The sequence below is a fragment of the Sander lucioperca genome, chromosome 8, assembly GCF_008315115.2.
Source record: "Sander lucioperca isolate FBNREF2018 chromosome 8, SLUC_FBN_1.2, whole genome shotgun sequence".
Lineage (NCBI taxonomy): Eukaryota > Metazoa > Chordata > Actinopteri > Perciformes > Percidae > Sander > Sander lucioperca.
Window position 1 is genome coordinate 22658967 of NC_050180.1, and position 22479 is coordinate 22681445.

At 39.3% G+C, this 22479-nt stretch overlaps 1 protein-coding gene across 1 annotated transcript in view; it reads left to right on the top strand.

Annotated features, from left to right (window-relative positions):
• LOC116049084 (potassium voltage-gated channel subfamily H member 7) overlaps window positions 1–22479 on the top strand; it is a 41926-nt gene that overhangs the window by 14911 nt on the left and 4536 nt on the right. Inside the window, exons 3-13 of the mRNA XM_031298484.2 lie at window positions 2146–2301; window positions 6612–7043; window positions 8574–8785; window positions 10226–10651; window positions 13915–14314; window positions 14791–14991; window positions 16422–16676; window positions 19015–19220; window positions 19422–19509; window positions 19670–19831; window positions 21214–21367. Coding sequence (XP_031154344.2) covers window positions 2146–2301; window positions 6612–7043; window positions 8574–8785; window positions 10226–10651; window positions 13915–14314; window positions 14791–14991; window positions 16422–16676; window positions 19015–19220; window positions 19422–19509; window positions 19670–19831; window positions 21214–21367 — 2692 coding nt within the window. The remainder of the gene's footprint in view (window positions 1–2145; window positions 2302–6611; window positions 7044–8573; window positions 8786–10225; window positions 10652–13914; window positions 14315–14790; window positions 14992–16421; window positions 16677–19014; window positions 19221–19421; window positions 19510–19669; window positions 19832–21213; window positions 21368–22479) is intronic.

Below are 22479 nucleotides of genomic sequence, written 5' to 3' on the forward strand. Positions count from 1 at the left end.
CTGTGTAGAAATCTGACATCAGAAAATATGGTGAATATGTCATGCTGTTAGTGATAGAACTGTGCTCCAAAGTAATCTCAATTCCAACCAGGGACCTTTGTTGCATGTCATTCCCTCCTCTCTTCCCCTCATTTCCTTTCACCTCTCAAGTGTCCAATTTTGAATAAAGGAAAAATGCCCCAAAAATAAAAAAGTTTAATTCCTGCAAGGTTTATCAGATAATTCAAGCTCAATACTGAATAACTCACTCACTCTGAAAAATGAGTATAATGTTCAATCAAACAGATCAAAGTCGAAACCAAAAATGCTCCCTATCGAAAGGACAATGTAGAATTAGATGAAGGATTTCTGGGAAATGCAGGAAAGTGTTTTTTATGAAAAGGGGATTTTCTGGGGATAGACTCTCAGCTCTCTAAGCACTGCTCATCTACTTCACAACATAATCAGGCACCCATGACACCAGACAAGATGAGTGTGGAGTGCACATCGCTGGTCTTATTATCCATATGTATATTCCCATGATACTGTTGAAACATTGATTTTTACCTGTATTCTCAAATGCTGTCCATTTTTGACATTTTCCATTGTCTTAAATCCACATTATCATATTGTCAGTGGTGACAGTGTAGCATCACTTTTGGGAATTTGGATGCAGAAATCCTTCCAACAGAACTCTGGCATGTTAAGGCAGAGTGAGCTTGTTATATTTAGTCAGACAGCCAGTCTACTGCTAATGAATGCTGTGGGCAGGGTGTCTGTGAGCCCTGCAGAGATTACAGTGAACACTTGTAGTATGTGTCCTCTGACTGGGAATCGTAGCAACACAACAAGCCAGACAGAAAGACAGAAGGACCGACATAGAGAGGCAAAGGGACAGTATTAGACATTTTGATTGTGTAGGCCAGATGAAAAATACCACTTAATATAGTTTCTAAAAAAATGAAACTCTTTAAATATATGTAATGTGTTTTTTTTACTTATGTGTCATTTCAAGATAGCTTTCTGCCATACCAGAGATGGTCACTGTGATATTGAACGTCACCCTGGCTGTATAGGAGCTATTGTGTTGCTGTTCAGGGTCCAGTGAGTAGAAAGTTTCATTGCTGGGCAGTGGTGCCCTTAGGCATCAAAAGCTTCCACCAACACAGCTATAACCAGTTCAGCAGAGAAATTGGGATATTCTGGGCTCAAGACCAAGTTTAGATCATGGATTGTTTTTTGCTCCACTGCCTCACACGATGCTCAGTTCTAGTGATTGTTCCAATGAGCACACTGCAATCCTCTAAATTGGCTGTAATCTGTGCTGCCTCTTTGATCTATTCTACTAAACCCTGTTGTCTGCACCATACTGTGGCTCTTGCATCATATGTGTCCAACTCCTGCTAAGCTTAGTCATTGTCATATATGTATTCTATATTAAAGCTTTAGTGTGTACCTTTTTTATAATAATGAACATCTGTTACATTCAAGCCATTGCGACATGAGTTACTACAAAGCTAATTACGACCATCAGCTCCACACAACTCTCTCTGTATTTCTCAGTATGGCTATGTTCAGAAGATTGTGTCGTCCGGCGCGCAGAAACTCAAGTGAAGATAATTACCTCTTCTGAATAGTCCATCATGGTTTTTTAATCCTCCGTGTCCTCCTTGGCTACTAGCAACTGCGTGGGGGAGGGGTGGGGGCAGTGCGTGATCACGGAAGGCTTGTATCATGTGGACGCGCCGACAGTTTTGTTATCATTACTTACAATGCCTTATGGGGGCGACAGAAACTACGTACTATAGCTTCAAAAACTTGGATATAGGGCATGCAGCACACATGAACACACACATGCACATACACTTTGTTTACCCCTGGGCTGACATATTTCCGTACTCTACTATTTAATTTGCTCTGACATGCAGGCATTGACCTTTAAATCAGATCAACTTCTCCTCGGTTTTCCCAACATTCATGTGAAACCAGCCTCTACAATGACTTGCATGATTGTGATAGTAGATCAATTTCCCTTAAGCATATTTTTTTCTATAGTTTTAGGTCGAATAAAGACATCTTGGAACATACTAACCCTTTTAGAGATGCCAGGCAGAAGAATAATGTATGATTTAGCTTTTTGGCACTGACATTTTGTTTCTCTTTCAGGGTCTGACTTTCAGTGTAACATTCACGTAATCCCTGTGAAAAATGAGGAGGGTTTGGTGATGATGTTTATCTTAAATTTTGATTACGTCGTGGATGAGGAAAGTGACAACTCCACAGAGAAGATAAGCCCAACGTCCCCTACAAAGTCAGATCACAGTGAGTATTTGACATACCATTCCCTCCTTGCTATGATATAAACATACCTGAAAAAGCATTGCTACGGAGTTGTTGTTGTTGTGGTATTTTTATTAATTGAAATTCCTTTTTTAGCCACACCAGTATTTTCTAAGTAACAATGTCTTTCATGACTAAAGCTAAAAAATTCTGCATGGCATTGCATCTGTCATGCATTATCCACGTCTTTTTTTTCTCCAGATTTAACCTGTGCACATTTTGTAAGATGGCACCATTCCTAAAAAAACATTTCCTCACTTCTTTAAAAAAGTGGTGCTGCATAAGTTGATGGCTGTAATTGAAATAATTCATAAAAATAGCCCTTTACATCTGTTAGACACTAATTAAGCACTAGAGATTTTATGCAGTTCCCTGAGATGCTCAGTGTAACCTCCAAACATGTTGCCAGCTTCTATTACAGTATTCGAAAAAAAAACGTATGCATTATTTAGTTTTGTAGTACAATGCAGTTTACATGTACAATGCTGAAATGCACTGTGTGCATGCAGGGAGTGAGCGCTCTGCTTACTTAACCTTATCTTGTTGAAAAAATTGTAATCCTTAATTGTTTTATCTTTGTTATGTCTCATGGGAGTGCAGCATATACTGCACCCTCATTTTTTATTTGGATGTGTGTCAGTAGGTGTAAATGTCATTGAGTCCAGCTCGTCTATGATTGGAGGCACTCAGCATCTCTTCTCTGACTGGAGCGTAGCTATCCACTTCACTCAGCATGAATTCCTCCAGGGCACTGGCATTCGGCTTGTGCTCTACTGTGTGTATGCGTGTATGTAAGTGTGTGTGCGTGCATGCATGTGTGTGTATGCCTATGTGTGAGTGAGTGCCTGTGCCCGTTGCTAACATTGCTAATCAGAGTTGATTGCTTGTGACCGCTCTACAGCAAGGTCACCTGTGGGTAGATGGGGCAGATAAACATACAATGTGATTTTTGATTAGAAAGAGTCTTGACTACATGCACACATCACACCTAAAGTATGACCTTATTATGTTAATCCTATTGTCTTTGAGAAGCCTTTAGATAACACCAGGGCATAAAAGTGTAATTTTATGCTACACTGGGTTTGACTTAAATGGGGTTTTAAATACTGATGCTAATAATTTTGTAATGAAGCTGCATGGTATCAGACTACAGTATATCATGTGCACACATTGTCTTTTTTATTTCCACACCACATATTCAGGATTTCTTCAGATGTGTATGAAAAATATAACAGCATTCAGACCATATGGCGAAGAAAGTCCTTTCATGTTGTCAGGCCTTTTTAGCACAATGGCAGGACCTATTCATGGTAATACTGTTTTTTTTTACCTGCAATGATCAGGAAGAACATCCCCATCAGCCTATCAAAGGTGATTTTTGGACATTGGGGAGCTAATTATGATCTGCTGTTGACAGAAGGCAATAAGCCTGCAGGTGTCAACTAGCCCAATATTGAGCCTAGAAGAGAGTAATCCCTCTTTCCCTGAGCTGCCATCTAGAACACACCATTCAGCAACTTCAACATGTCTTCAAGGCCCAAAGCCAGAGACAATACTTACAAATTACTCAGCAGAAAGATTCACTATTAGGTGCACAGAGACGTATTTCTTTTGTTCAATCAACAACATTAGAATTTATGAACTTTCAAAATAGTGGCTGAGCCAGTTTCTTTCAATATAAGGCCAGTCCTCCAGGGCACTGGCATTCGGCTTGTGCTCTACTGTGTGTATGCGTGTATGTAAGTGTGTGTGCGTGAATGCATGTGTGTGTATGCCTATGTGTGTCTTGAATAATGCCCACAGCTCATGTGCATAGCTGAGGGCTGGAACATAAATCACCTGATAAATCATGATCTTCGCCTTCAGGCTCAGTTCAGGTTTTCACCACAAAAGACCATCACTGCTAATGTCGCATCGATCGTCCTGTTAATCTTACGCTCCATAAGATAAGATAAGATAGACTTTATTATTCCCACACTGGGGACATTCCTTAGGCTCCATTTTTCCCTCACTTGTGAACAAGACATCAAGCTACTTCAACTCCTTCATTTGAAGCTTTAAACTCGCTCAAAGGGCACCATTCCCTGTTTTCCAGAAAAGTGTAATGGACTTGGAGATGCTTATTCACATCCTTCACACTCAGCTGCAAACTGTCCCAGTTACAAAAAATAAACATACATTTAGGGAAGGACAGGTTGACATATCTCTTTCAGTATTAGGAGAAATCAGCCCCCCCTTGTGAGACATTCTCAGTCATCCAGGTAATAGGGTATTTAGAAGTACTAAATCACAGGCAAGTTGCAGTCTTATTTTTTAAAACATTTTGTCACTGAACCAAGAGATTAAATTAGTCTACTCACTAGTGGGAAGTCCCAATTAGGTAAACCTCTTTGGATGATTCACATTTAAGAGTCACATAAGATCGCACAGCAGTAATGTGTGAGTCATCATAGTCCCATGAATTTATGTGTGAATTAGTTTGAAACCACCTCAGAGGAGATGTCATGACAGCACTGTAAGCTGCTAATAAGCTTTTTCAGGAAAGCTTTAAAAGGCGTTTGTCATATAGCAGCAAGATGTAGTAAAAACTGCAGAGCAACACGCAAAGAAGAGAAGCAGAGCAGTCATTTTATACATAGTAGATGGAGTGTCCAGTTAACACAGCATCCTTATGTTTTTCAACGTTTTATATATATGACACCAATGTGAATATTTTTTTGCAGGTAACTGTTGACAGATTTCACTCAAAAACACAAATATGTCAACCTCATGGTGACGCTAGAGCAAAAGTCAGGGGACCCTCAAAGTCAGTAGGCTTCATTCTTTGGGGAACATCAACACATGCACAAAATTTAAAGACAATCCTTTCAGAAGTATATGGTACGGAGATATCTTACTGTACTATCTGACACACCAACAGACCGCCATTGCCATCCCTAGAGCCACGCCCCTAGTGTGCCTAAAAATAAACCTTTGCTCTTAGTCGTTCTCCAATAATACTGTGTATGTGCTGGTGATGATGTCATTATAGAAGGGCTCGGTTGTGATCATTGGTACTACAGTGATTTACATTGCATAACAAGGAAGATTTACTTAAGCCACTTACAACAACAAACTGCATCATATGGGATTGATATGAGCTAGACTTTATTGTACTTTATAGTAAAATGTGTTAACACTCAAGTGCATTAATGACAGTCTCCCTGCAGAGAAGAGACAGGAAGGTTGTGCATATCTCCTGCAAGCTCAGGATGTGATTAAGTTCCTCTCCAGGAATCTTGTTGAGTCTCATATCTCTATTGTAAGCTGCTATAGTTGTAACATCAGCACATTTGGCCAGGGAATGGAAACAGATTGCAATGACATTGTGTAAGGAGGCTGCTGAGGGATGGGTGCCTCACGTGTGAGGCAGGGTTCACTTTCACCCTCTCTGTTGTTAATGAGCCAAAACTTTCCCAAGAGGTTATTAAGATTTGCTACTGTGTCCCTTCTGAAAATTCTGTAGCTTTCACATATGAGGCATACTAAATAAATTGTGCAATCTGCGCCTTCCCATGCTCATTGGGCACTGAAAGGAGATGTGTTGCAAAATGGCAAAACCAAATGTCTTGATTTGTCTAAAATTTCATAGTTTAGTGCACTGATCTTCTAACACTGCAAATGTTTAACACTAAAATATAGAACTTTCTGCTAAACATTGTTTTGTTAATTAAAAGATGTGAAGCTTCAGTTATAGAAAGTCATTCAGAAATTACAGAAATTCTATCCCCTGTTTGTCTGGGGACATATACAGTATGGACATCTTATAAAAGATTGATTTGAAAAAAGTACATGGAGGCCTGCACACTTAAGAAAACAGGCCAAAATTTGTTCATTTCATTATTTATAGGCAAAAATGTTTTGGCACCTGCTATTCTCGACGTTGGGCCTTCATGTACTTTTTTCGTATTACTGTTGTCGATGATAGGGGAAGCTGACAAACCAAAAGACCTTTAAATTATATATATGTAATAATAGATTATCATATAGTCAGGGAAAGGAGTGTGGTTCTCTGGTTCCACTGTCATGAGCTTTGCAAATGCTGAAAATGGGTCTGTGATTTACTATAGTCTATGATAGATACTATAGTATTTTATTAGTTCTGACTTGCATGTCTTTTTATTTCAGTTTCCATTTTTCCTAATATGTTTTCGGCAGAATAAACCTCTTATCCAGTCATCACTTTCATTGTTCATTATGTGTTGAAGTGCTGAACACTAAAAACTTTCTAATATTTCTTTTTCACTTTTTAGGGAGCAGTAGATTCTTTCGCTTCCGCCAGGCCGCTTTGAGCCTAATGAATACCAAGCAATCTCTTCCGCAAGAGGACCCAGATGCTGTGATGGTGGACCCGCCCAAAGAGAATGAGGTGGCCCTGCAGAACTTACCGTCACCCACCAAGAGCATTTGCAGTCCCATTGAGACCAATGACACGCATGGCCTTATAGGCTCCAACCACCACTCTCCTCAGGCTAATGTCGGCTCTGAACCACTTGACCATTCATCCCCTAAACTCCTCTGGGAGAACCTATACCAGACAGAGCCCCACCAGTCCTCCTCTGCTCTGTCAAACACCTTCCCCAGAGGCAGCGTCAACAGCATGAGGCGAGCCTCATCTGTCCATGAAATTGAGGCCTACAGCTCCAATTCCAAAAGCATATTCAGATATGGTCAAACCAGTGAAGGTATGTACTACAGTATGTAAGTAAAGCTTACAGCTCCAATCTGTTTATTAGTGTACAGCGCACCGATTACAGAATTGGTTTTCAAAAGTGATATTTAAGAGACACAAGAGATTTTTTTTGTTTAATTAACTTTACCTATATCATCTTTTCTTAAATGTATATACTATAGGTTTATTAAAATGTGTCTTTTTTATTTGTTCTGTCAACAAAATGCTTTAGAAAATGTCTGAGGTAATCATGTATTTCTGCCCATGATGTCATTGCTCAGTGCTGTATTGGTTCAAGCAAGGCAATCAGCATAAATGCTCTTCACAGATCCACTTTTGCGTTGAGTGGACTGACTGCACTTAATTATGTGAAATGATTCAGCGGTCTATAAAATAATATAATGTTATCATATAAACCTCACATCCGCTCTCATCATGTGCCAATCAAAGCAGTGGTTTAAGATTAGTATGCATTAGTGTATGCTTGTCTTACTTGACATTGTAGTAGCTCTGCTGACTAGCTATTGTTCCAAGCTGCGCAAGCCATAAGGCATACAGTATCTGTGGGAAAAAGCCTAAACAATTGCATAGCTGGCCATGTACCAACATTGTGTTATATTACAGAAACACTCTGTATTCAACAGCTCTCTGTTGCCACATATGAAATTACCTGTGAAATGATTTTTAGAGAGGCGCTTTCTCGAGTCCACCATAACTGTTAACACATGTGCATTGATGTATGTGTAACCTGTGATGAAAGCAGAAGCACAGTTTGTTAACTTTGCTTTTCAGAATATGTTAAACTTAAAAGCTTTTATTTCTTAATGAAACACCAGTTCCTCTAAATATGTAACTGGCTTTAATTCACAGCCAAGGATAGTTCTTGGTACCAACCTTATTCTTACATTTCTTGCATTTCCCTTTTGCAGAGAAGGTAGCTAAACATTCCCTGTAGCCCCTCCACTATCCACTGATGCCAGAATAGATTAGTCTAGACGCTCCTCAACTTGATCCATCATTGTTTTTACGAAACAAACAACTCCGGGCAAAACAATGGCGTTATAGAGGGACGGGAAAACCGGAAAAGCTACACACCGGAAATGATGTATTAACTGACCAATCACAGTCCTTGCGGTCTGCGTCGCCTTGACGTGTAGTTAAATTTTTCGAGAGGTGCGCGTCAGGCTACGGCGTAGGGTCCAGCGTAGGTTTGTGTCTTCACGTACCTACGTGCGTAGCAACGGCATAGATTTGACGCAGAAGTATAAAAAGGCCTAAAGGTACTGTGTAAATATGGTAGGCTGCTACTGTACATCTGGAAAACCAAAAACTGATATCCTTATTTCACTAAAGTATTACTTGTAATTGCTTAAGCTCTGTTCACTAAATCAAGTGAGCATACTTACTTTAATTTTCAAAGCCATCAGTGCGTAACAACTTGGGTTGTTACTGAAACATTTCAACTCTTATCAATGTACAAATTTGAAATATATGTTTGCCAAGGTTATTAATGTGACTGTTGTGATTTGTTCTAAACCACCAGGTCCTTTTAATCACGTGAAGTCCAGCCTGCTTTGCTCTACCTCTGATTCTAACATCAACAAGTATAGCACCATCAGCAGGATCCCTCTGATTGCACTCACCTTCTCTGAGGGGACTGATAAGAAGACTCATTCTCCGCCAACATCCGAGACGACCATCATAGCACCAAAAGTCAAAGACAGAACTCACAATGTCACAGAAAAAGTCACACAGGTGAGTCAGGAAGCTCCACTTTCTTTGACATTGCATTATCTTCTCAACCATAGGCAACATTTTCAGCCACCATCATAAGACCTGAGACCTGGGGTTTAATTCTCAATAATCATTGATTCTGTATTTTAAAGAACACAACTGGTGGTGTTTGTGGGTGGGAAACTGGCAAAGTGTTTATGTATGTGTAACTGCACTGACTGTAGTCATTGGTTGGGGGACCTCCAAGGTGGGTTGTGGGATAGCGTGGTATGGTACACAGCACATGTTACAGCCTGCCAGTGAGATTTCTTGCTGGCAGGTGAAAATAAAAAGTAGCTGGTGATCCCATGGTTCACCGAGGTAACAAATGACCTATCAATACCCCATACCAAAATACATAGGCCTATACAGTACTTTTTGCATGACTTAACTTTGTTCATTCTGACCTATTATTTTGTATTAGTAGCAATGGAAACAGTGTGTAGGTCACACTACAACAGAAAAGCAATACTGCTTATACTTCCTTAGCAACGGCCAAGCACAAGACAGGCCCAGAAACCTTATATTGAAACATCTTTCAACAGCTTACTCATTCATAAATGAAGACAAACCATCAGCAGGATTAAACGCTCTTCCTGCCTGCTGACTTTAGTTTGGAGTTTGGAGACACCGCTAAGATCTGAACATTGCATCTACATCCTTACTGCTAGCATGGGGAATTCTATAATTCATGTGTAGAAGATAGGGGAGTGTGTGCTGTAATGAATAGAGAGACCCGCCACCCTCATCCTCACTATTTTCTGCCATAAAAGGGCATTGTCTGTCACTGCTTATTAAGCCAAAAACACGGGAGGGTTTGGGCACACTGCATAATTTATCATCGAGTCAGAGTTCATTCTCATGAGGAAATTAAAACAAATGTTTGTTTACCAAAATAGATGTATAAAAATAGCTATCAGCACAAATTTATGTACAGGTTTTTTCCACTTTATCGACTTTACAGTAAAGTAGTTACAGTTTTTACCAAGAGTACTCATGTGGAACAAGTCAGTGGCAGTCACATTATTCATGGTGCCAGGACATAGGCAATCTACCTGTCATACTAGAGTGGCTGCCTTTACCTAATACTGTTTGACTGCAGAGCACTTACGTTTGCGTGTCACAGTTGCTGTCAAATCAGTCCTTGGAAGTCTGTGAGTTGGCTCAATTACCTGCTGAGCTTCAGCAATAATTATCATAAGAATGAAATACCTGAAGGTGTCTTTGATCAAATTGTCAGATGGATAATCAACGAAGAGAAACACTATCAACATCAATTTAGACAGGTGACAGAAAATTAGGTTTTCAGGGATCCTATTCAACTAAGATGTTGATCCACGTTGAAATTAAGTGACATTTTCTGACTTAAAATCAAAGTGGAGGTGTAATCAGGTGGTTTGCCTTACTTTCTTACTCCTCCAGGTCCTGTCACTCGGAGCTGATGTGCTACCAGAGTACAAACTCCAGACAGCGCGCATTGACAAGTTCACCATTCTCCACTACAGCCCATTCAAAGCTGTGTGGGACTGGCTGATCCTGCTGCTGGTCATCTACACTGCAATCCTCACTCCCTACTCTGCTGCTTTTCTTCTCAATGACACAGAGGAGCAGAAGAGGCGTGAATGCGGATACTCCTGCAGCCCTCTTAATGTAGTGGATTTAATGGTGGACATCATGTTCATCATTGACATCCTCATAAACTTCAGGACCACTTACGTAAACCTGAACGAGGAGGTGGTCAGCGATCCAGCTAAGATTGCAATCCATTACTTTAAAGGCTGGTTCCTTATAGACATGGTGGCGGCAATCCCCTTTGACCTTCTTATCTTTGGCTCAGGCTCAGATGAGGTATGTTCTCTCTAATGCATATATTTTTTTACCTGTTTTTTTTTTTGTTGCTTCCAGAGAGCTTTGCTGCACATCAACCATGCAATGGCCATGCTTGCACTGTTATCCATTTACTAAGTCCAGACTTGTGCCCCTGGGCCCCTACTTAAAGCCTGAATCTTTCTGTCTCGGCTCTAAAAAGGATTACTTTAAATTGCATGTTTTTTCATACTTTTTTTTTCTCTCTTTTTTCCTCTTTTTTTGAATGGTCCTGATTCTAGAATCCATTTACACGGATTAATGGCTTACCAAATGGCAATCAATGATGCATTTATGTGAGGAGCAGGCCAACGGGGCTGTGTGCACAGCTTACATGCAGATGTGAGATGGCCATTGGTAGGCTGGCTGCCAGGCCTGCTGGCTTGTTATTTGGTAGGATATGTACCCTCAGGTTCTGGATCCACTTCATTGCTTTATCGTGCTTTGTAGGCACTCCATTACACCAGAAAAGCTCCTGATTATACACCATAATCATCTGTTCCGGCACTGCTGCTGAGTCAGTTCAGTGAATGACAACAAACCAAAAAGAAAATTGACGTTTGTAAATCACAAAACAGTCCTGGCAAATTTGTACAATAAGTTGCAAGTAAAACATGTAATATTTTGACCATAAATAATATATTATTTTATAATATATATTAATTATATAATATATTATATAGCAAACCATGACTTTTACACTAATAACTTGATTTTCATTTTAAAAAACAACTGAAGGGTAAAACGTTCAGGTCTGTAAATACTGTCATATACTGTGATAACATGCCGACACATTGTTTAAATGTATAGCTTACCAGCTTGGTGTTTCTAATATTCAGACACGCGAAGTCCTGCTTAGCTGCATTCTCATTCAGAAAATAAAAGCAACTGTAACAGTGGCAGATGGTTTTCACAAGGCTCATTTGATTTTGCAGCTTAACGAGAAGGTTTTAACCTACAAGAGCTTAAGTAAACCTTATGATCGGAGCAGAGAAAATATTTGAAATAGTCTTGTTGCTTTCAAAACAACTTAGTCTTGCCAGAAGATTGAACATACTGTGCGAGGCATAATCCAAAATTGGCACCATGCAGTGTTTTGTTAATAATAATAACTAGTAGAAACAGAAAAACAACAGATTTATTTCAAGCTGTTTCACTGTGAATACGGTGAAAAATAAGTTGAGTGCTTTGTCCCAACTTGAACCGCCTAAATGTTGTTCCCGTTAGAGAGGAACATGGAGAGAGAGAGAGAGAGAGAGAGAGAGAGAGAGAGAGAGAGAGAGGGAGAGAGAGAGAGAGAGAGAGAGAGAGAGAGAGAGAGAGAGAGAGAGAGAGAGAGAGAGAAGGAAGGGGGGTTGTAGTGCTGTGCAGCTGTGTTATGTAATTGCTTGTTCAGGTACTTAATTGAACTTTCATTCGATTGTAGAGTATACATGTAGTGTGCCTGTTGGTTTAACCCATAAGGGATTTTAAAGGCCAAATTGAATATTTTGTTTGTAATATTTCATGTTTAGGCTTTTTAATTAGTTTTTGTCTGGTGTTGTTAAATTGATAGAGTGATATTTTTGTTAACCCAGCAGTGAAACAGGCCTATATTATGATCAGTTAACTCTGCAATTATGTGTTCATGTACCGCCAATTTATGGCAGTGAGGGCCTTTAAATTTAAATTTAGGCCTAACATACCAACACACTGATGGGCATCTTAGAGTTTCCAATATGCAAATCCTACACAGGAAGGCTTTAGTCAAACAGTGGACTCAAACCTAAGACCTTTGTGTTTTAAAACAACCACCAGAGAAAACAGAGTAAATGTCCTTAGATGTCAAACATGTAACATTAGCAAAGAATACTGGTCAATTCTCGATTTTACATAATGTAGTATTTTTCAAACCCATTCAGCTCATAAAAGTTGTGCCGAAGTCAAAGCAATAGGAAGTTGTTAAGGTAGTCAGTTTACTTAAAATAGCCACCAGAGATGGCTACTACTTGCTGAGCTATAGCAACTTTACAGTACATTAGGTAAATTAGATCCATACATAACTGTACTGGGCATAACATCATTGTTTTGGGGTCAGACAGTAATGCTGCCAATCTGGCCATTCAAACCACTTGGGAAAGTTTGTGGTTATAGTTGAATGATAAAAATGTCAATGGGATTATACATACAAGATTGGATCCACACCTCTAATGTCAAATCTAAATGCTTAACTTAAGACAGGGGAGGTTGTCCCAAAACATGGCTTACACACAACAGGCAATAATTTAGGCCCTCAAAAAACATGATGAATCTCTTTTCAAAAGCAGAAAGCTTGCAGTATAGTCAGATATCCCATATGTTATACTGAAAAAGAGGTTGCAAATCATCAAATTCCTGCTTATTGCACAATTGTAACCAACAGATCAATAAAGCAGAACAAAAGTGGTTGCTGGCACATTTTTGAAAGATAATTTAAAGACAGCTGAATATGATATTTTGAAGGCCTACACAACTCTCCCACTTGACTTTAAATACAATATTACACTATATTAAATGCCAATGCTTAATAATGTCTAGATGCAAACATAGTGGAACTGTTGTTTAAACAACTTTAACTTCATAATAAATAAACAGAATGAGGAAAATGTTAGATAGATTTTGTTCTTCATTTGTCTTAAGAAAATAAAGATTTAATGCGATATCAACTGAGTGGTTAGGAAGGAGAGTGTTCAGACATTAACTTCATTTAAAGGTCATTCAGTAATTGTCAGGTAAATAAATCACCTTGCCAATGGGAATGATGGTTAGTGTTGCTAAAATCTTTCTTGGTGACACGAAAGCAGCAACAAACTCCCAGGAAGCCACTGAATGAGTGTTACTGCCTGTTCGGTGTTGAATAAATGAGGATTTATTTGTGGGCTGCAGGTGTCTTCACGTCTGTGTTCATTTGCCTTTGACCAAAGAGCTGTAGGGAGTTGCCACAATGGAGTCTTTGTCTTTTTTCACTGTTGTGGAAACTTGTTACCACAGTTTGTGAATTAACTCTGGATTTGTCACCGCTTTAGATTTTAAAGAGAACACGTCAGAGTACACAGCTGTGGAAGATGTGCAACAAATAAGATTGTTTCTTGATGAGAGAATTGCATGATAAATGAAATGTCCTATACTGAAATAAGATACATGCTATTGTATTATAATACTGCAAAAGTATTCTACTACTCAAACTACTATTACTAATGAAATACCCTACTGTACATTTTGTTTAGACCACCACTCTGATTGGCCTGTTGAAGACAGCTAGGCTCCTGCGATTGGTGCGTGTAGCCAGGAAGCTGGACCGCTACTCTGAGTATGGTGCTGCAGTCCTCATGCTGCTCATGTGCATCTTTGCCCTCATTGCCCACTGGCTAGCCTGTATATGGTATGCCATTGGCAATGTGGAGAAACCCTACTTGGAGCACAAGATTGGCTGGCTAGACAATCTGGGCGTGTCCATAGGAAAGAGATACAACTACAGCGACCCAAGCTCTGGTCCCTCTATCAAGGACAAGTATGTGACAGCACTTTACTTCACCTTCAGCAGTCTGACCAGCGTGGGCTTTGGAAATGTTTCCCCAAACACCAACTCAGAGAAGATCTTTTCCATCTGTGTCATGTTGATCGGCTGTGAGTATGTTTTGTTTTGTTTTATTTTTATTTTAGCAAAATTTAATTCTGCATTTATCTAGTGCAGCACCTGAAGTGGATTAAGACATACACTTATTTTGATCAGATCCTAGACTATCTATTGCATGTCTGTCTGTCTGTCTGTCCTGGGAGAGGGATCCCTCCTCTCTTGCTCATCCTGAGGTTTCTTCCAATTTTTCAGGGGGAGTTTAGGGGAGTTTTTCTTTACCAGAATCCAGAGAGGGTGTTTTATGCTGTACAGATTGTGAAGCCCCCTGAGGCAAATTAGGGATTTGTGAAATTGAGCTATATAAATAAAAATTGACTTGATTTGACTTGTTGATTGTCTGTGTTCATGTCAGCAATTGTTCACCTTCAATCAAGTTAACAGTGTGTCTCTCTGTGGGCAAATGCAATAAACATGCAAAACAGTCTGTAGAATGCAACTCACCTCTTCATCATTGTTTGTATTTCAGCCCTCATGTATGCCAGTATTTTTGGAAACGTCTCTGCCATCATCCAGAGGTTGTACTCGAGTACGGCCCGATATCATGCTCAAATGTTACGGGTCAAGGAGTTCATACGCTTTCACCAGATTCCCAACCCGTTGAGGCAGAGGCTGGAAGAGTACTTCCAACACTCCTGGGCCTACACCAACGGCATTGATATGAACACGGTAAATAAAAAAGGATCACCACATCTACCTGATATCATACCCATAGCATAAATTAACTGTTATAAATGAATGTCATTGCATGATCGTAGAAATGCTGTGTATGCAAGATTCTAAAAAGAGCTTTCTTTCTCTTGTCTGCTTTTCATCTGGATTAACATCTCTACATTGATAAGAGCAGGAGGTACATGTTTTTATTTCTTGTCATTTTGATAGCACTGTTTAAAATAGCAACCCCATTATTCTGATAGTGTCAATATTAGACATTTCCATCACTTATGCATGATTTGTGTGAATTCATCTAAGTATTACAGCATAGTTTCATATCTCAAAGCAAATACATCTTATTTTAGAGCAAAATATGTGAGTGTAATGTGTAGTAGCATGTGCTGAAAATGGCATCTTGTCTCGTTTCAATTCCATTCGAAATTTTTATTTGCAATACTTTAATCAGTAACATCCTTTTGCAGTCAACAAACCTACTCCTCACCAGAAATGTGTTAATGTTCTGCTTATTTATTACTTTTATGTTCAAGTAGATACGGTATATTTTAATCGTCCTAAATTTGATATTGTGTGCAAGCTTTTTATTCCCAGGTAATTGTATGGATTTTGATAGAAACTCCCTCTCAATTTCCTATCAATTCAAGAAATAAAGGTTTAGGTATTTAAGCCAATAACTCAAGATTAAGTGCGTACTTACTAATTAAAGCTTTACATTCACATACATTAGCTCCTCATCCATCATATATGTTATACACCCTTTAAAGGTGTAGGATAAAGCATAAACGTTGTGATTATTAAATATGGTTACTGGTCAGGGAAGTCTGTTTTTTACTTTAACAAGCAAATAAAAATGCATGCAGCCAGTTCTTTTCTTTAAAGTGGATGCATACATCAAAAGTCTGGATTTAATCCATGGCTCCTACAAATGAGTGGATTTCGGGTAAATAATTGGTGGCCTCTTTGTTAATCACACAATACACGTTCTCCCCACTCCAATATTATATAAAAAGAAAGAGACAAAGCCAAAACTGAGAAGGCATTGTGTGTTTAGCTCAGGGGGCGGTTACATAAATCCAGGTGGCAGTTATTTTTACATTTGCTATAAAAAAAATCCCACAAAATCAGGAAAAGTTACAGCTTGATATAATTTATATGAATGTGTCTTGATTAAAATACACCATAGTATCATATTACATTTGACTTTTTTTCTTCAGATACGCTAAAGATGTGATGTATCTGAATACAATGATAAGTCTATGACTGTCCTCATCTCTGTGCTATTGTCAAGCTTAAGTACAACTTCTCTGAGTATATTCATTTTAACACATTTGCTGCTCACAGCTTTCCACCGGCTCGCAGAAACGATCTCTTTGAGTATATCAAACTCAATATTCTGTGAATTTTTCTCACGGATTTTCTCTGCATCACAGGTGTTAAAAGGTTTTCCTGAGTGCCTGCAGGCAGATATATGCCTTCATCTCAACAAGAGTCTTCTTCAAAACTGCAAAGCATTCCAAGGAGCCTCCAAAGGCTGCCTGAGGGCCTTGGCCATGCACTTCAAAACCACTCATGCCCCACCTGGAGACACTCTGGTCCACAGTGGTGATGTGCTTACCGCTCTCTACTTTCTGTCCCGCGGCTCTATTGAGGTCCTTAAAGATGACATTGTGGTAGCCATCCTTGGTAAATACAATCCCTTGTTGATTAGGTGAAGTATGATAATGAGCAACACTGGGTAGTGTCTACTAAATTAATACGAGATTGTTATGTATGTCTGGGATTTATTTATCTCCTTTGAGCCTAGATAGATTGTTTTTTGTTTGACCTTTTGCCAGTGCCCATCATCAGTATCATGAAAGTAGTGGCAGTCTCTGTTGTTCTCAAAATCCACATCCACGTCCACATATCACCGAGAGGTGTGAATAACTGTAAAAGTCACCTCCCTGTTGTATTGAAGATCTGCCAGCTGACAGTGTGTTGAATGTCAGCATCAAACCTGTTGAGACAAATACAAAAAAACTATTCTGCAGCTTTTGAAAAAGGAAATGGTGGTCCTATTATTCTGACCTCAGTTTGCCTACGTAAATCTAATGTCAGTGCTATCAGTATGCTAAGATTTAGCTTTTTGTTTACAGTCAAAGAGCTCTACTTACAAAAATATCACGCTAATACCCATGTGTGAATATATTCATATGGTTGTATTGAACAGATTGGGGATATAAAATGTCTGTGTTCACATTTTGCATTAAATAATGCAAAGTATGCTTTTCAGGATTTCAGAAAATTGCTAGAAAATGCACTGTGAAGGGTATTAATTATGTAGTTTGTTCTGATTGATTGAAATATTTGAATTATTGATTGAGCTAACCTCCTACTCTGCCCAGGATGCTTTTTTCAAATATGTGGAGATGCTGCTGTCATAAGCTCAGGAAAGGATAGACAGTGCAGTTTCCCACTGGACATACACTATTTTAACGGAGTAATATTTATGAGGAGGCTCAGCCTGACTTGTGTGCACATCGAAGAATTAACTGTTATAATTGTGAGTCCTTTAAACGTGGATAATTGTAAGAGAAGACAAGAATGGCAAGGTGTGCCTGCTGTCCCCTATTTCTGTCCTCCAGGCAATAAGGCTGTTCATGTGACAGGTTTGAGTCTCTGTGGCATTTCTATTAAGTGGCTCCATGAAAGGTTGTTTGGCAATTTCAAAGAACATGGGGAAATAGCTGCCACTTTTTTTGACAGCACAGGGAAATGATTTGAAGTTGCAAAATAGGGATTATATAAAAGGGTAGTAAAAGACTAAACTGACTAAAACAATTGCCAGCTATAAATGTGAAATAATATTTTGCCTCAGTTATATAGCCTAGTGATACTGAATACTCATTACTCTTATTAGAATAATGATTATTTATCTTCTCTCTCTAACAAGCAGGTGCTACAGGCCACGTCTAGATTAAATGTGGCATTATTCATGAGATGAATGCTCTCCAAAGCTGCACCCGACAGAATAGGGTTTAAGTTTAGCAAAAACTGCTGAATCACACAAAAACCCATTATTAACAAACATACTGTACTGTTGTATTTGATACAAACATAATGCTCCATCAGCACCATTTTGCTCTAATTTGTTTGTGAAAACCAAACTGCCCCAGCCTCTAACAAGGTAGCGGTCAGCTGATAGCGCTAAAGAATTTTTCCTCTTGTAATGATACCGAGACTGACAAGGTTACTTTCTTTGTTGCACAGGTGAGGAAATAGTGTCTTACATTGCAATCCAGGCTAATGATGAACTAAATCCTTGTACTGAGAGCTGCATGTTGGGGAGAGATTCAGCACTCTGTGCAAGGCTATCCTCTGTGGTAGAAAGGTGTCCGGTGCATGCTGTGAAAGGCACACTGGCAGCCAACATATCATATCTTTCTTCTGAACCCCTGCTTACAGTGTTGGCATTTAGTGAACCCCGGGACCAACAAAGGGATTTTTCATCAAGGCCTTTAAACTAGACCTGCAGTACTTTGCTAAGTGGACCCTTACTTCAGCATAGAAAACTTTGATGGTAGCCGTCATGACTTCCTAGAAATATGCTTAAGAATAGGCTTCATTATGCGATAGCCATTATCAACACAAATTTTTCGCTTTGAAGTACACGTGTGTCAATCACAATTAAACCCTCCGTTTTCCCTCCACATCAAAGCTGCTTTGAGTTATCAGTTAATCCTTAGCATAAATACTGGATCAAAGATAGGAAGACAACTGATGCACAGACCTTGGGAGACCATCTACACAGAGAGGAAAGGCTGTTTGATTTTTATTATCCACAAAAACAAACATGTCTGTGCCCTTTTAGTGAGAGCCTGAGGAATAGCGAGACAAGTCCCTGTAGAAAACAAGACACAAATTATTTTCTATAATGCAAATGGCTCCTTGCAGAATTCAATGCAGGTAACACTGATATGTTTTCCCCCATACCAGTGAGCCTTTCGAGAAGATTAATTGTCTCTGTGTGTGTTGATACCAGGAATAAATGACATATTTGGAGAAATGATCCATCTATTTGCCAAGCCTGGGAAGTCCAACGCTGATGTGCGAGCTCTGAGTTACTGTGACCTGAGCACCATTCAGAGGGAAGATCTGCTTGAGGTGATAGACATGTACCCAGAGTTTGCCGACTACTTCTTCAACAACCTGGAGCTTACCTTCAACCTCAGAGATGAGTCTCCAAAGGTAGATGATATTGCACTGGTGTTATGGGAGCTACATGTTCAGTTGATGCTATTCACATTGTCATGACTATGGACATTCACAGTTATACTTAAAGTTATATTTATATTGCAAGATTTAATTAATCTTTTAACAACTCAAAATGTATCATTTTTTACCACTAATTGTATTAATTAATAGATATTAATGCTCCCATTGTTGCAGCCATCAGGCTCCCAAGGCGGGGATTCAGGCGGCGAGGCCAGTAAGAGCATTAAAAGAAGGATCTCTTTTACACCAGATGTATCTAAAGGTAAGTGGAAATTAATCTGCACAGGTCCAGTACAGCCTCTTGTAGTTGCAAATGTGTTCTCTGTTATTGATTACTAAGTGGAGCTCCCTGGGAGCAGCTATTCCATAAGGAATACAGTACATTGTTATTCCACTGACTCCTGTTGATTGCCCTTCTACAGGGGGAAACAAGGAAGTTGTTAAACCCTTGGGGAGGGGGAGGGAGTCTAACTCGTGCCTGAAGATAAGTTCAGAATTCCTGGGTCCTTCTCCACCCAATGCCCCAATCCTGGACTCCAATCTTATTGTCAGAGACAACAAAAAGAGAAGACCATCTTTTGAAGGTAATATGTTTTTGTTTTACTGAAAAGTATTATGTGAACATAATCTTGAGAACGTATTAAGAAGTGTTGCTAGGGGTTCCTGGGTGGTGCAGGGCAAACACATAATTGACGACGATGGGCGGGCAGTGCAGGATTATGTCCTTGTTGTTGCAATAGCAACTCCTATTTGATGGTTGGAGCAAATGTGTGGAGGTGGATGATATCTTTCCAGGCTTCCAAAGCTGGGTTGACTAATAGATCCATGAGTTTAAAGGCTTATAGTACACAAAAAGACTGCACAGCGATTTCTAACACTATTAGACAGGATTATCCAAATTAGGGGAAAAAATTAGGAACAATGCAATGGTTAAATTGAATCACAGCAAAAGCTTAATCTAATCATCATCCAATTATTGTACACAATAAAAGCCAAACATTACAAGCTTCACACAGGCAGTTTTATTGCATGGTTATTGCAATGCATGACATCATATTTTACTGCTGTTCATGTTTTGTACATATCAGCAACAGCCAATCCAATGCCCTATTTTTATACAATAGACAGGACCGGACTATGACACAGGCATACTATACATGTAAGAAAGATGTGATTTAACTCTTGCAATTTCTGAGGTCTTTGTTGTGGTAACTTCAGGTGTCCCAATAGTCACATCTGTAAAAGGGGGCCAAGCTTTAAAGACATACATTTGCAATAATGAATAGTATATCTTATTAAACCAGTGTGCTTGAAAAAATAGTCTTTTCTCGGAGGAGTCTGGCTCAGAGATCTAAAATACGCTAACTGACTATAAACTGATATAGAAATCACAGAATTCTGTATGAGCAAAGCACATCCCACTGACAAGACTGGCAAGCCAAGTAGTTAGAGACAGACATTTGTTGATATGAAGAAAACAAAGAACTGAGTGACAGTCTGAAGCTATTAATCTCTACTGCTGGAAGGATACACAGTATAAGGTCACATAAGGGCAAAGTGCCATCCATGGTAAAGGCACACACAACATCCAACAAGGGTCACCATATCTATACAGCTCATCATGATAATGCAAAGCCAACTGCACAGACTGCTGCACCAGATAGGGTAATCACAGTATTCTGTGTTTAAAATCACAAAAGAGGCTCAACACATATCAGTGGACAGCAAGCTGGCTACTACCAGGTGCCCAGCAGAGATAACAACAGGGTTAGTTTGCTACTGGAAAACATTGCATCAATTCTCCCAGTACAAGGGCTCAATAGATTTCAACAAGGAACCTACACACAGGTCTCCTGTAGAGATTAATTACATTCTATTTTAGTTTTTTAGTTTTTTTATTTAGTGATGACGTTGTCCTGACCCACATGTGATGATGTAAAGCATGTGTGTTGGTTTGGCTCTCCAGATCTGTGCTGTGATAAATGGGCCTGTAAGAAGCCTACGGACTACCTGGATGAGTCAGCACAGTTGCAGGACCTGAGAGACGATAATTCTGCCAGCGAGATCACGTATGGAGAGTTGGAACACCGCTTAGGTCAGCTTCAAGAGCACTTAAACAGGTACACATTTTCAGAGTCAGCATATAGATGGTTGATACTCATTTAACAATCATAAACTATGAATTACACCAGAATTTGAACATTACCAGTTTAAAAACTAGTGTATAATATACAGAAAGTGTTTGTTTCTTCTTTATACTGTTCTAAGTCTCAATGGTTTCTTTGTGTCAACAGCACAGAAAGTGTTTTACTTTTTTTCTTGATCATAACTTTATTATTTGAGTCTGATACCTCATTCACTCTCTCAGTCACCCTGGATACTGCATACATGTGATTTTAAGTGTAGCATTTACAGTATTTTTGCATTATTGTGTATGTCTTATTAACGCCATTAACTGAAACAGAAAGAGCCAGGAGGCACCGTTGACTCTATAACACTCGGAGTAATGCCCCTTTACTGTAGCCTGTTGTGCTTTGACACAGTTCAGTTTGCTATTGGTTTGAATGTTGGAAAGTTGTATACACTGTCTGAGTCTCTATGTTGTTTGTTGCTCAAACATTGATGTTTATTTCAAATTGTTGGGGAGGTCTAACACTGTCTTACCTCCCGCACACTGTCTTACTTGCAAATGATATAAAGTTTTAATAATAGGCAACAGTCCAGTACCGAAACGTTGCCTATTATTGAAGGTGCGTAGGAGGTGGACAAGTAGGTCAAGAGTTTTTCTTTGCAACTCTTGACCTACTTGTCCACGTCCTACTCACCTGTCTCGCGTTGTAGATGTGCAGTATTTTTCTGTACTGAGGTCTCAAAGATACCAAAAGAAAAGTAGGTGAGGGTGTGGCATTTGTTAATAGTTTTGGTCATATTCTGAAGAAATAACACAATTAAATTTGTGATTATTCTTATTACTTATCCTAACATTAGATTTTCAGTTAGTGCCTAATGATTATGGAGTGCTTTATTTTTTAAAGTTGTCACCTCCCACACTGGTAAAAGTAAGCCACACTTCCTCTGCAATCACTGGCAACGTTTAGTTCAATTGCCAATGTTCATGAGTAGGTGGAGGAAGGCAAGTAGCTGGCAGGAACTGTTGTCGGACTCCGAGTGGGCGGCTGGATCTATTGGAAGCCGGATGTACCGCTGCAGAACCAGATCATATTAAATGTTG